Raw genomic sequence first — 15,504 nt, 5'->3', positions numbered from 1 at the left:
GGAAAAACTCAAAACCCCTGCCAGGGTAAAATGAGAAACCTTGAGAAGGGACCACGAATGTCCATGAACTCTAGGTGTGTTTTTTTTTGTCAGAATGGCAACAAAATCGGACTTGAACCACATTATAAGCTTCAAGTCGAACATTGACATTTTGGTATGGTTAATTTATAAACATAAATGAAAAAAACATTTTTTATTGAATTATAGTATACAACAACAATAAATTATACAAGGATGTACAGTCTACCAAACAAATACAATAAAATTAGAAGGCAAAAGCCAAAATAGAAAAAACAAAACTGTAGTCTGTTTTATTTTTGGTTGCACCCTTTTAATTTTTTAGTGAATCAAAAAATGTACTTGTTCTCAAAAGAATATTTATTTATTTATTTATTTATTTATTTATTTATTTATTTATTTATTTATTTATTTATTTATTTATTTATTTAAGTACTTCAGTCACGTTTGACAGTACAGTACATCCAATCAGCACTCGTTAAATTCCGGACCGCCCCCACGGTCTACTCCCACTGACGTCATGTCGATCCTCCCCGTGCGGGGTGTGTGAGGAAAGCGTGTAAGCGTCCTGTGTGTTTACGCCTGCCTATGTGTGTCACTTTGGACAGCACCTAAGGCGAGCTGAAAACCCAACGATGCATGTACTATAGATATTTTTGCATTGAGGGGGGAATCGACTTGACATGACAGGCCAAGGACGAAAGGGGCTTTGCAGTGCTACGTGCATGGAGCCATGAATGAGCGCGTGCACGTATTCGGAGGTTTTCGAGGAAAAGTCCGCAGCTCATCTCGCTTCCTTCAAGCCGCTTGTGATCCCTCACTGTCTCCCATTGTTACTTTTTTTTTTTTAACGAAGTGATCAGCTATCATCGCTTAGCATGGTTTTCGAAAGGTGAGTGAGTGAATCATGCAAATGCTGCCTGATAAAATGATGATGATGATGATACAATCAGCTCATTGTTGAGCGAATTGCACCGTTGATGTCCGTCTTGGCAGAGAGATGGACGCGATCGCCAACAGCATGCAGAAGAAGGCTGCGGAGCTGGAGCGGCTGGCCGAGGTGCTCGTCACCGGGGAGCAGCTCAGGTATGTCGGGATTCTGTTCAAGCCAGTTATATCCATCATTAAAAAAAAAAAAAAAAAAAAAAAAATCCAATGCAATTGCAATTATGCAACATGGTGGACCCATTTTGGACTTGACACAGGCAGCACCTCATTATTTTTTATTTCAATCATTTCCAGTTGTAGGAAGAAACAAAGTACTACTCTGATTTTTCTAGCGTTTGTAGTTTACTTGAGCATTTATTTGCATAACTTTTTACTTTTACTCCTTAGAAAACAGGACCTAAATGCAACTTACTCCACCTTTTTAAAAATATTTTTACATCTTAAGCTCAAAGGCTTGAGTATTTAAAGACATTTCAGAGTCTACACTAACTTGCTCAACTTCTATTTATTAATTATGTAAATGTTCTCACCAGCCCTCTATGCGTTTTGTATTTTGGACTCAACATGAACTCCCAGCCCTCCACTGGCCCGAATTCTAATGATTTTGTTTGCTTTACTAACACTACATAAAGTGAGCGCGAACCCACTAAACCTCATAATGTCATAGATATCAGGGACTTGCATTGCCTAGTTGTGTTGACACGCCCTTTGACCTAGTGCTGGGTGAGGCCCCTCATTACCATGGTGTGGTGGTCTATGAATCCAGCAATAAATAATGTAGCAAAGTGCAAAGCGTGGCAACAATGCCTGGAATTTCATCCCACCTCCCACTCTCTCTATTGAAATGAATTGTTCCCCCAATTTGGTTTATTTACTGTGACACCGCTAACATTCATTGCCACACGAGAGTAATGGCTTGTGTCAGCACAAAGTTCCCAGTCACTAAGCACCAGTGTATGTCTTTGTATGCTGTGTGTGTCAGTGTCCGTACCCCCAGCTGGCCATGTGACTCGGTTTAGTGAGCAGTGGGTTGGCCTGTTGGCGATACAGAGTGCCCAAATTGCGATGCAAAAGAGTCCCGCTTTGTGCTACTTAATTGTTTTGCAACATGTTTCAGCCTACCCAAAGATGCTTATCAACTAGTTTGGGAGGGATTGACATGGCAGTGGAAGTTATGGAGATGTACAATGTGGTTTCTGTAAGAGTTTTGCACTCGTAGTTTATTGAGGATTTTTTTTGCGGTGTCGCAAAAAATGCTATTGCACTGATTATATCGTGGAGGTTATGAAAGTGCGGATAAAAGTTTCATATTCCCTCGTGGAGTTTTCTCAAGGTATAAAAACTAGGGGATCAAGAACAAAGCCTTGGTGCATGCCAAGGGAGGAAAAGGGAGTTGGGCCTTGAGAAGGTCATTGCAGTGAAATAGTGTGAAGGCAACGAATGTGTGGATTGCAACAGATGTTCCTGAGACAGCAGCATAGTGGTGGCGCTGTTTTTTTTTTTTTTTCTTTTCTTTCAGGGTATTCCTGCTTCCTCCTACAGTCCAAAAACATGCATGTTAGAATTATGAAGACTCTGTCCATTGATTTCTATCTTTGTTTATGACCTGTGATTGCCAGGCAACCTGTACTGGGTGTAACATACTTTTCATGCATGACATACAGCTGTTTTTTTTTTTTGTCGTGTACCTGGGTGAACCCAGCTGCAATGCAAACTGGAAAATGTACTTTTGTCTCTCATCATAGTCAGCGTGGGAGTTTGAAAAAGTATGCAGTGTAATGATTGACGCACTCCTTTGTTGACCTCCACTCCCTGCTTTGGCTTTCTATCATCTAAACTGATAAAGAACTAGAGTATGTAAAAGTCAACTTTAACTTCTTGTCTTTTTGTCTTGTATTGTATTAGAGTTAACAGAAACTAACCAGCTGACTAAAATAAAAATTGCAAAAAATCCACGTTTGATAACAAAATAAAATCCTTACAGAAAAGAAAACTATCTATTCAATCCAGGTAATCTATACCCGTATTCTCAGCAGTTTTATTTAAAGGAATAACATAAAGCGACAGACAAATTTATAAACACTTTTTAAAAAAAAATAAACACTTTATAATCAAGTGCGCCTTTTCGTATGAATATCAAATTGAAGTTCAATCAAGTTTGACTCATCCGCTGTACTGGTTTGCCTCCCTCAATGTGACGTAATGCACCACATGACCCCGTGTGGCTTATTTAAAGAAATTTGCAAAAATCGATCATTTCATAAAAAACACAACATTTTTCACCAAAAGGCCTATTATTAGCAATGGCTTCCATGTACATTAGCTGCAGGTCACCATCTGGCATTTGTGACTGCTCTTATGTAATGGAGCATCTTCAAAAGGCCCATTTGTTATTCTGCAACACAAGGAAGGTTTCCTTAGTATGTGCAAACACTCTGTGGTCATGTCGGGCATAGGAACATCCTGTCTCGAGAAACGCGGGCATAAGAAGCACTCTGTGTACCCTTGAAAACCACAATGTCTAAATGCGACTTATCTGAGCTCATCTTGGACGGAAATGAGCTCTGTAGTCTTGTGAGACCGCATTGACTGTACATGAGATTTCCCTCTGAATGTCCTGACCTCACTTCATCTCTGTTCGGATGATTTAACAGGGAATTAAATGGAAAAGGCAAGAAGATGATACCGCATTGGGCGGAAGTCTTTTGGTGTCGGATTGTTTGCTCATCTGGGCTCTTGGCAGACAGGCGCTTGCGTTGCTGGCAGACTTGGACTGTGATCATGAATTATGCAAAATGTTAGTCAGATATACTGAAAGTTGGATACCTGGATGAGACTTTGACATACTCAAGTTTAGCAAGTGAAACCAGAACAAATTTATTTGACTGGTGGATGACATGGTCTGGATATGTCTGATTCTGGACTACATAAAAAAAAAAAAAAGGTGGCAAATCCGTCGCAGACACTTGCTGAATTATTAAAAATGATCATAATTGGAAAAAATAACAATTCTATAAAAGCTAATATTATCTTCCAGGTTGCGGCTCCACGAAGCGAAGGTCATCAAGGATCGACGTCATCACTTGCGGACGTACCCAAACTGCTTCGTGGGCAAAGAGCTCGTTGATTGGCTGATTGAACACAAGGAGGCCTCCGAGCGAGAGACGGCCATCAAGATCATGCAGAAGCTTCTGGACCAGAGCATCATCCACCACGGTGAAGCTACAATGCTTTCAAGCAGTTTTCGTGTAGCACAAGAAGGGGTGAAGAGTGATTGATGGATGGATGGATGGATGGATGGATGGATGGATGGATGGATGGATGGATGGATGGATGGATGGATGGATGGATGGATGGATGGATGGATGGATGGATGGATGGATGGATGGATGGATGGATGGATGGATGGATGGATGGATGGATGGATGGATGGATGGATGGATTGAGCTTCAAAACTTAACCTTGTGCTGCTTGTGCATTTTCAGTGTGCGACGAGCACCGGGAGTTCAAAGATATGAAGTTGTTCTACCGCTTCCGTAAGGATGACGGTACCTTTCCGTTAGATAACGAAGCCAAAGTCTTCATGAGGGGGCAGAGGATCTATGAGAAGTACGTAGACAAAACACATGCACAGCTTTTTGATTTCCTCCACACTGGAACAAATCAAACACTATTTCCATTGTGTTCAGCTCAATTAGTTTAAAAGCTTTTCAGGCATGAGGTTATTGAATTTCAATTAAGCGTATTTGTCCAATCAGGGCCGAGAAGAACAACACGACTGGAACTGTTTTGTTTTTTCTTCAGCTTTTTGCCCATGATGTTGTTTGTACTTGATCTCCATCTTAAGCCCTATAGAGCTCAGTCTCAGATGTCATGGACTCAGATCCAGATCAGAACTGGGTTATTATGAATATTCAGGTCACGGCTGGCGGCTGCTTGCTTTGTTCTACTTTGAATAATCCCAACCTGTACACTATGTTTACTCTTTGACGTGCACAACACGCTGTGTACCTTGTTGAGCTAACACCAACTGTTGACTTAACATATTTAAGCGGGCTGAATGACAACTGTGCACACAGTCACTTTTCACGGAACATTTCATCGACAATTTGTACACGCATGATGGGCAGAGAGCCTCTTCTAGCTAAAGTCCTACCCTGTCACCATATTAACAATTGACGTGTTGACTTTACATAAAGGTTCCTTAAATGTACCACAAGGAGAAAAAAGAACTGCAAATTGTTTCGCCGCATGAGCTAAACAGGCTCCTTTATTGAACCTCCCTGAGAGGAAAGTGCTCCTAATTTATTTTCCCAGAATGTATGCCCTGCTCATCTAATGCACGTACGTTTCATTAAGTTTAATTTCATCCATTAGGATTCTGAAAACAGTTCTTGACGAGCTTCTCAAAAGAGAACATTTGACACACAACAGAGGCATTGACATCTGCAACGAGTCTTTATCAGTTCCCCAAGCCAAGCCATACGTAAACCTCTCAAATGCATGCGACAAGAAAATGTGACATAATTAACATGACAGTAAAAAGAAAGACAACAGTGAAAGATCTCAATCATTTTTTGTTTTGGCAAATCTTTGCAGCTATTGTAATGTTGCAACAACAACAATTGTGCAACCTGAACTATCATGTCTCATACTTTGTTATGAACACATGATCTTAAATGATGTAAACATTGTTACTTTCCCTTACAAGGAGTTTCTAGTTCCCTGTGGTTTTGACTTTTAAGAATAAATGCAAGTTAGCTGTGGGATGCGGGAAAGTGAGTGATAAGATAAATGCACATAAAACAGAAAAAAATTGTGTGTTTTAGGGTATGGCTTTGACATGTGCGGACATGTCTTGGTTGAAAGATGATTCAGCACGCTTTATTGTTTCACTCAGTCGGTGACAGTTGTTGACTGACGTGTGTTTTTGTACACAGTAGGGTAAGAGTCAGCAATTCTGCCCTCCACATGTCTGTACTTGTTTTTTTTTTTTGTTCGGAGTTTATGGATGTTTCGCTCAGCCTACGCTACAAAAATTATATAAATTCGAGTTTTGCAGTTTCACACAGCAACAAACGTCAATGTCAGTAATTAGAATATAGTCATTTATAGCTCTTGCACAAATGATATTATCATTTCCCAGCAGCTTAAAAGATTAGCGAGTTTCAAGGAATAATGGCTTTCATTCCCAGTGCGTCCGGTTATTCAGATTATAAAGTCGGGAATGTGTCTGAGCCGCTTGTTTGGAAGGTGTTCCACTTTGGCATTTTTATTTAAGAAAAAGTCATACTATGCCACTATTTCTTTTTTTATAATTACTGACTACTTGTATATGTAATTGTGATTACAGAATCCCACACATTCACGAATAAATGTAATAAACCGAAAACAAATATACTTTTCAACCTAATGAGGATAATTGTTCCCTCGAGTTCTCAATCTGATGCATTCACTGTATGTCTGGATTTTTCCTTCATGGCCACTCACTAATGCTCATTGATGTTGTCTAGGTTGATGAACACAGAGAACAGCATCATACAGAGCAGGGAGGAAGAAGGCGGAAACTTCGAGCGGACGTTGGTAGCTTCCGAGTTCATTGATTGGCTCCTGCAGGAAGGGGAGATGGCGACCAGGGAGGAGGCAGAGCAACTGGGGCGGCGCCTACTTGAACATGGGATCATCCAGCATGGTGAGGAGGAAGTCTGGCTCCACTTTCCATTACTAATGAATGGTTTGAAACTTTATTGGAAGTGTACGTCTTATTAGAGGTTCGTTGCCCTGTGCAGCAACTCCACAAGATATCCTGAATGACTTTAAGTCAAGTTTCCACATGGCGTTAAATTCGATTTGATGTGAATGTGGTGCATGATTCAATTAGACTGCACTGAGGAGCAGTCACATGGTTGTGCTGTTTATATTTGACCTTCCACAACTTTTAGTCAATGGCTATGGGAAACATTGCCTCATAAACATTGCATTAGTGTGTGTGTAACCTGTTTTCAAAGATATAAACACAAGGTAGATCAGTATTTCATATGACAACACACAAAGCTGCATGAGACAACTTGATCTCATAGTGCTCAGTTCCCACGTCAGGAATGAAAATATTTGGGGAGGTTTTTCTGACCCACCTCTGGTTAAGCTACATGAATCTGTATTGAGACACATTTTACGCAATTAATTAATCAATTGGGAGTTGAGCTTCAACCCAAAATCGCTATTGTTCAACTTGCCAAGAGAACTTGCCGTTTCATAATGTGCAGTCTACGATCATTTTCCTTTTAGTCTCAAATCATCTGACTTGAATCAAAATCCATTGTGGCTGTTTCAAAAAGCTTTTGAACTCATAACCACTTTCCTAAAATTATGTTCTGCTTTGTTTAACCAGTCACAAACAAGCATCACTTTGTGGACGGGCCCCTCCTCTTCCAGTTCAGGATGAATTTTCGGCGGCGGCGACGGTTAATGGAGCTGCTCCACGAACGGAGTCGCTGCATCCCCGAGACCCACGACAGCCCTTTCTGTCTCCGCAAGCAGAACTCGGATGGAGGGAATACCAGTTTTCTCTCAGGTAGTCTGCACTTCATCACACACAAAAAAAAACAAATCTCAAAGTTTCTACAAAAAACATTCAATATCTGTTTTCAAAAAGAAAAATAATGAGACAATTGGGGAGGTGTGTTGTCAGTCTTTTATTCTTAATTATACGGCTCAGCATCATTGTAGAAATCAATTAATCAAATGTATTGTTATATGTTATTATTATGACTGGACCTCACTTTTTGTGTGCGTGGTGTCGACAGTGAGTCCCACTAAAGAGATAAAGATGGCAGTCGGGGTCCGCCGGAGCAGCATGAGCAGCAGCTGTGGCAGCAGTGGTTACTACAGCAGCAGTCCCACACTCAGCAGCAGCCCACCAGTCCTGTGCAACCCCAAGTCTGGTCAGCAGGCGCTATGCAATCTTTTATACAATTACAAGTTAGAGTCATCACCACTAAGTTTTGGTACTGAAACATATTGTTGCTATCAAGCAATGTGAATCATGTGATGAGATAAAAACCAGAAATGTGTGTGTGCGTGTGCATGTGTGCGTGTGCCTGCCTATGAATGTGTGTGTGTGTGTGTGCCCATGAATGTGAGTGTTGGAGGTGTCCTTGATGGTCTCTTGGTAGGCACAAAACCTCTTCATGCACACAATACAAACAGGAAGAAGGAAGCTTCTTAAATACATAGAAAGAAACGCACACACACACACACACACATGCAAAATGCACATTCATGTGTGTTCACAATACATCCCACAATCTGGCATTAATAATCAAATGTTCTGTGGTTTAACAGTTCTGAAGAGACAAGTGAGTCCAGAGGAGCTCCAGAGCCCAGGAGGACCTTTTCTAAAGAAGACATTCACTGTAGGAGAAACACACATGCACACGCATGCTCAAATGTGACTTTTACAGGATGCTGTTGTAACAATGTCACACATTCAGACACTGTTGTGAATGCACAAAGTGATCACGAGTCCCACAAGGAAATAGACACATACTGTACATACCACATGCATTGTGTATTCTGTATTTTATGCATAATAATCCCCAAAACATGTACTGTAGATGATAATACCTTGAGCATAAGTATTACTACGTATATGGGCTATTTCTACCATGACAACCTTTGATTTGGCCTTCCACAGATTGTAGGCGATGCTGTGGGTTGGGGCTTCGTCGTGCGAGGTAGCAAACCCTGTCACATCCAGGCGGTGGACCCCGGGGGACCTGCAGCAGCTGCTGGCATGAAAGTAAGGACATTACACACCTCATGCACGAAAAGATGGAAGGCACCGTGACATTGTGGCAAAAATAAAAACCAGTGTGTAAAATTCAGAGCATAAAAATGTGATCAAATGATAGTGAATCAAGTAGTAATAGTAGCAAGAAAGTGGGGTCATTCCTCCCATGCAGCCACCACAGCTGGCGGTGAGTTGTGCAAGCAGAGCGGCAGCAAGGAATGCTGGGAATGCATTGCACAGTGACTGCACTGTCAAATGGTCAGGCAGCAGAAAACAACTAGCAGCAGGCTGGCTGGCTGCAGGCGACACACAAGCAGACTTTGACATGTCTTACTGTTACACATCATAACACAGTTTGACGATTAAATGATCAGCTCCTGCTGGTTTGGTTAACATCATGCAGTAAGTAGTCAAATGTAACTTCATAAAAATTTTGATTCTTTTTTGTACAAAAAAGAGGAATTGGGCATTTGGAATAACCACTTCTGCTTTGACGTTCATATTTAGTTGCAGTGGAAATGTGTGTCATAGTTCACGGGCGCTGATAAGGCATATATTGTTATCTTAATGGAAGAGTAACTAGCCTGAACTTGGGCTGATAGTGTGGCATAAATGCAAACTATTTGACACTCAAATTAAACAGTTTGACAAGCACTTACAATTTTTCTTTATTATACCACGATAGGATGTCATAGATGTGGTCACATTTTTATTTTTAACACTTGGACATTATCACATACTCTCAAAAGTACTTGAGATGTCATTAAGGGTCCAAAATGATCTCACCGCATTCAATTTTGGCAAAGTTGTAACTATTTTTATTTATTTAGTTTAAAGTGCATTCAATTATTTCTAATTCACGCTAACTTGCTTGAAAAAAATCCAGAAATTGTCTGATACATTTATAAAATAGATTTTTAAGACAACAGTATTAAAAAGTACTCAATTACATATGGTAACAAGCCACACAGATATATTTGAAGACAAAAAAAAGTAGTGCGATAAATGGCCGAAATGTGTTATCACTTGGCCGGGAGGGAATGTTCTTCACCGTATCACTAATGATAATTTTCTGTTTGAGCAGTTAAGAAAGTGCTTGTTGTTTGTTTATGAGGAGTTGCCTTGCTATTCCCCATGTTCCACCTCCCATGACTCATTTTATTGATGGATAATTAGTTAGCAGTAACGTCATCCTCAGAGAGGAGGCCACGTTGCAAGGTGTTGACACGGCGTCCACGTAAGAGGCCGAAGGGTGAAGTTACAAATGCAGACAGTCACTGTGACCTCAGAAAACACGTACCGCCGATTTGACTAATCACTGTCAACCAGACAGAAGTCTACAGAAGATACTAAAAAATACTACCACGACGAGTCTGTCCCTCTTATTAGTGGTCCTTTCAGTTTTTATCAAGTCCCCAGCAGGCCATAATACATTTATGGAAAAAAAAGTGATGCAACTGGCTGAAACCAGTCCAGGATGTACCCCACATCGTACCCAAAATCAGACGGGATAAAAATGGAGGGATGGCTATGATGCAACAAGTTCTTGTTATGTCTGAGTAGTCATGGGTTATATATTTTAGGGGCTTTTTTAAAAAACAAAAACAAACAAAAAAAATCCTCCTAGGTACCATTTGTTTTTACAATCGACTGCCGTGCCAGATAAAATGTTTTTGTAGGCCGTATATGACCAACATGACATAAAATCGACTTCCGTGTGGGACTCGACATAAAAAAAAACCGGGTAATATTTGCATTTTTTTCTTATTCCAGCTACAAATACACTAATATATGCACAATTAAAGTTGCTAAATATACTTCAGTGATTGAAAATAAGTGTTTTACATACTTTTCACATCAGACAAACGTCTTTTTTTTTTTCTTTCAAGCTTTACGTGTGTGTGTGTGGTCCATTTATAAACTTCCCCTTCCTTCCTGTCGCCTCTGCTGGAAAAGGTGTGTTTATTGTTTGCTTGCCCCGTCTCAGAAGTTGTCTTTAGGTGTGAATGTTTGCTGGCTGCTAAATCACTGCAAACATCGGCAGGCCACCTATTCATTTGTTTGCACAGTTTATCTTCGGAGCTAGAGAGGTCTGACATAGTTCCGCAGAGGTTATGTTAATAATTGTCAACCCACCAAAGATTTGTACTTTAAAAATACTTCTTGGTTAACGATCTTGGTGATTATTTACAATAAATGCCAAGTAATGAATACAACATTTTGCCAAACGAAATTAAATCCTTGTGGTTCTTCTTCATCACCTGACAAGGAAGAATAAGCTCTTCCAGTTCTCACTCAGCATGTGTCCATTATTTGCTCTGCACATTTTCGTGGTCTTTTCTTTGGGAGACTTTTTTTTTTTCTTTCACGCCCCCTCCCTGCCCACTGGCACCCGGCCAAGAGTAACAAGCCCGCAGCCCTGAGAGGAGGCCGGAATTAAGGAGGGGGGCTGTTAAGAGAAGTTTAAAAGGAAGCTTAAACAGACGGAATAAACAGAGATAAGATAAAAAGATATTCAGGTGTGTGTGCGTCAAGAAGAGTATTTTTGGCCCTTTATGACCTGAGGTGGTTTGCAGCACCATCATGGGATTAACATGTTTTTGTTGTTGTTGTTTTTCTCACCCCCTTCTATCCTGAAACCTCAGGAAGCACATTAAATTTTATGAGCTGGTGATTTTGTAAAAGTCATTCAACACCATTCCGCAGAACGTCCGGTGATTTGTGGGCTCCTAAAGCCGAACGTGCACAAAGTTTCAGAAACATTTTGAAAAAAGTTCAATAGAAGTCTGCAAAAACCTAAAATGCCGAAGTGCCGTCATGTTGCGAGCGCCTCCTTACTTTAATTGGCTCCAGTTGGCAGTTGCGGTTTGGTCATGATCAGGAAGGCAGGGCGGGGCGCAGGCATGACGGCGTGCCAGCTAGCATGCGGTCATGTCGTTCCTGAGGTAATTTAGCTGTAGTCAGCATTTTACGAAAGGGAAAACTTTAAAATGAATTGTTTTCTAAAAACACACAACAGTACAGTGGAAAATCCCTGAGCACAGTTTGTGACACTACTTTTGTTCATTTGTCCTATAAAAGAAGTCAATTAAATAATTCTGTTTCAGAATTAACCAGTGCCTGCATTTATAGTATAGACAAGATTTTAACATTGATTAGCAGTTTTTAATGACAGACATGTGGTCATCATCACACTTTTCCTCTTTGCTCTTAGTGGTGCTTTTGTTGGCATCACAAAAAAACAAAGAAAACAAACGAAGTGATGTGTTTCCATAACATTTAGGTTGCAAACCAAATTGTATGACTGTCCAACTTTTTTTGGGAGCTCACATTTTGGCTAGATCATCTTTATTGAGGCCAAAAGAAGAGTTTACCCAGCTGCCCATTCAGTCATCTGTGTACACTTTGTCTTCTCATCAATGCCAAATTCAGATCTCACATGCACACATTGATATGGGAAGAGGATAAGGGCATTTAGCACACGCCAACAACACACAGCAACATTTACTGTTGGTTTTGAGATGCAAATTGTGAAACCTGAAATCTGTCTTTACTGTAGTGATTTGAGCAAAGAGTAAAGCTCGATGAAAATGAATTGCTGCAACATAATCCCCTTTTCCAACCTGTCACGCCAGATGGCTTTTGCTCACTAAAAATATTTCTTGCTCAAATCCATCTGGAAAACAGCCAATGAAAAAGGTCAAGTACTTTTCCCAAAAAGTCATGGGAAGAAAGTTTGTAATGTCACTCCCAGCATGTCAAAAGGTCAACAAGCACCGTGACTCCAGTCAAATTCAATCAACTGTGTTGTTGTTTTTTTCTAAACTCCATTTTACATTTTGTAAATTAAATGTAAACTCATACGTAAACAAGACCGACAGTGGATAAAATGAAACGCTCTGCTCAGGGAAGTCAATGTTCATATTTGATCTCTCTCATCTTTAGGTTTGCCAGTTTGTAGTATCAGTGAACGGCTTGAACGTCCTCGCTCAGGACTACAGAACTGTGAGCAACTTGATCCTCACTGGGCCCAGGACAATCGTCATGGAAGTCATGGAGGAGATCTGACTGTGTTGAGCACAAACTGCTGACTAGAGATGTGCAGCAGCATCTCCTAAGGTTGAGTGAAAACCACCCGCACTAAGAAAGCGAATGAACGCTATTGTTCTGTTCTTCGTCTCTGCAACTCGAATCACACGCACAAAAAGTGAGAGATGGTGCAATCTTCTGTATTCAAGTACTCTACTTTAAAACAAACAAAAAAACAGAGGAAGGACAATCCATATCTCAGTGACAATTTGGAGATAAATGAGTGCCAACTTGCATCATCAACAGATGACTTACCACCTCCAGTGTCCTTTGCCCGAGCTAGTTTCCAATTCCACAACGAACGCTTTGGAGAGGCCGATGCTGCCCTCTGCTGGCACAAACACATTTTCACACACGCACATTTAAACAAAATTCAGATGCACTGGACACAATTTACAATATTATTCGATGATACCTATATGAACATAGGTACAATGTATGAAGTTGAATAAAAAAAAATTCTTAAGTCAAATGAGGGTTTATAACATTTATTCAGGCTGATGTAATCAGCACCATAACTATAAGCTCTGATAGAATTTTCTAGCATTAAAAGAATAAAGTATCCCTTATAGATTTAAGAAATTGTTTTAAAATGCACATGCGTTTGTTTTTTGATTACAATATGAAAATCACGGCTTTCTGGCCTCATCATAATATAGTTTGTAAAACATATTGTAAATGATAGCCAACTAGTGACAATCATAGCAAATCGTAGGTTGATTTAAAAAACAAATATTCACAAAACACCAATATAAGCATCCTCAAACAATTTACGTTAATTTCCTTATGTACAATTGCAATTTTAACGTTTAATGCTAAGCGCAAAAATATATGTGGCAGTATATTAATGGAGCTCATTGGGTGGGCTTTTAACAATGTGTCATGGACTATGCAACAGACCTGATCCACATTGGCTAGTCAGGGTAATTGCACAACTGAATGTATTGCAAACTTTTCTTTTTTTAACATGAAGCACTTAACGATAAGAGATGCATGCTTTTTGTTAGAATGTTGCGACATCATTACGCTCGCATTGCAGCATGATGGCTGTATGATGGCCCCACATTTAAATTTGACCAAAAAAAAACAACATTATGGTATGACAATTGAACCGTTGTATGTAGAGACTAATACCGGTAAATATTCTATATCTTTATATGAACCACATGTAACTAGGTGTAGCGTATTAAGGAATTCAATATGATCTTCCTTTTGGCATATGTATGTCATGTATAAATATAAACTCCCATCGTGTTTCCCTGTGCAGTTACGCACACATACTCCTCAATATTGGATATTAGCTATTATTCCATGACCTGGGAGAAAAGCTCTCGACTGCACTCACCATACTAAGCATGCTGTTAAATTTAAAAATGTGGTGTCTTTAGAATTTCAGTGTACAACACGTAACAGCTGTCCAAGGGAAAACATGTCCACAGTTGAGATGTGGTGTGAGACGACACGGGTGTTTTGAGGTGATGGCATGAGTGTATCTTTAATCACATGTGAGCAGAAGTTGAGAGGTTGCTCTGCTGGGGTGTTTGAAATCTCAGTTTAGTGCAGTGAAATGATAATAATACGAAGTTTGACAATTTTGCAAGGATATCAATGTATCAATGCATTCACTTTATCAAGACCTCTTTGATCGTGTCAAAAGATTGTTACCTGTGTGATCACAGAAATTTTAATACAGTCTTTGTATTGGCTCAGGTGTACCTAATGGTGTGTCCAATGTGTCAACATAGAGTATAGGTAGATATTTTTAATGTTATCTTTTGACACCTCTTGTTGACTCTCTCTAAAGAGTTGTCAAGTAAGCTAGTAGACTTGATTAGAGGCCACTAAAAATGACCTGCATTAATTGTCATTAATTTTATTAGTGCCTTTGCGACAAGCAAAGGCAATTGTAGACAAATCATCTTTAGGTGCAGTCAGTAATGGCGTCATTATTTCTCAACCAAAGATGACTGCTGATTTTCCCAATAGTTTTGTTTGTTTATTCTCTTGTAAATTTGTGTCATGTAAACATGCAGATAATACACCTTCTTTTCACAGGCTACAATTTTTTGCAGCTTTTTTACATTACAAAAACACACTGAGTAAATGAATAGTGGTTTACATCAGTTTATATTTCATCTATATGGTTGTATTCTATAATTTCTATTTTTCCCAGACTAAAAACTCACCTTCACTTTTAAAGTAGTGTCTGTAAAATCTAAATAGTTTTGTTTCTCACACAGACTGATATTTTTCAGAATAAAAATGCACAGGATTATAATTCATTAATGAATGATGGGATGATTTGCCTTAATGATTTGTTTTGCTTCTCATGTTACTGTTTTGTGTACATAAGTTTCATTTGGTCATGCTGCGGTGGCTGTCATGCTTCATTTTAAGGGACAATCAGTGTTTTACACACTCTTGAACTGATGGGAGAATGTATTGCTTCTGTCGACACATTCATATTTCAGCTATAAAAGGGACTATGATATTTTCAGCATTTACTCTGGATTATTTTTGCTCTCAAAGTGGGACAATTCTGCTTTTAAACTCAATAATGAGCTTGTTGTTTTAATGATAAACGCACAGATATTTTCCTGAGTGAGATGTTACGTGGTAAATAAAAGCATTCTGTGTTAACTGGGAGAGTTGTTCTC

At 39.6% G+C, this 15,504-nt stretch overlaps 1 protein-coding gene across 1 annotated transcript; it reads left to right on the top strand.

Moving 5' to 3' along the window:
- Positions 1 to 547: 547 nt before the first annotated feature.
- deptor (DEP domain containing MTOR-interacting protein) lies at positions 548 to 15,487 on the top strand. The gene is made up of 10 exons (XM_049729616.2): positions 548 to 910; positions 1,015 to 1,104; positions 4,004 to 4,182; positions 4,452 to 4,575; positions 6,480 to 6,658; positions 7,358 to 7,540; positions 7,773 to 7,910; positions 8,311 to 8,381; positions 8,663 to 8,767; positions 12,704 to 15,487. The coding sequence occupies exons 1-10, from the start codon at positions 897 to 899 to the stop codon at positions 12,824 to 12,826; spliced, it is 1,206 nt and encodes a 401-aa protein (XP_049585573.1). The 5' UTR covers positions 548 to 896; the 3' UTR covers positions 12,827 to 15,487.
- The last annotated feature ends 17 nt before the right edge of the window (positions 15,488 to 15,504 follow it).

The sequence above is a fragment of the Syngnathus scovelli genome, chromosome 9, assembly GCF_024217435.2.
Source record: "Syngnathus scovelli strain Florida chromosome 9, RoL_Ssco_1.2, whole genome shotgun sequence".
Taxonomy (NCBI): domain Eukaryota; kingdom Metazoa; phylum Chordata; class Actinopteri; order Syngnathiformes; family Syngnathidae; genus Syngnathus; species Syngnathus scovelli.
The sequence above is the reverse complement of the archived record's forward strand: the minus strand, read 5'-3'. Positions and strand labels throughout refer to the sequence as shown.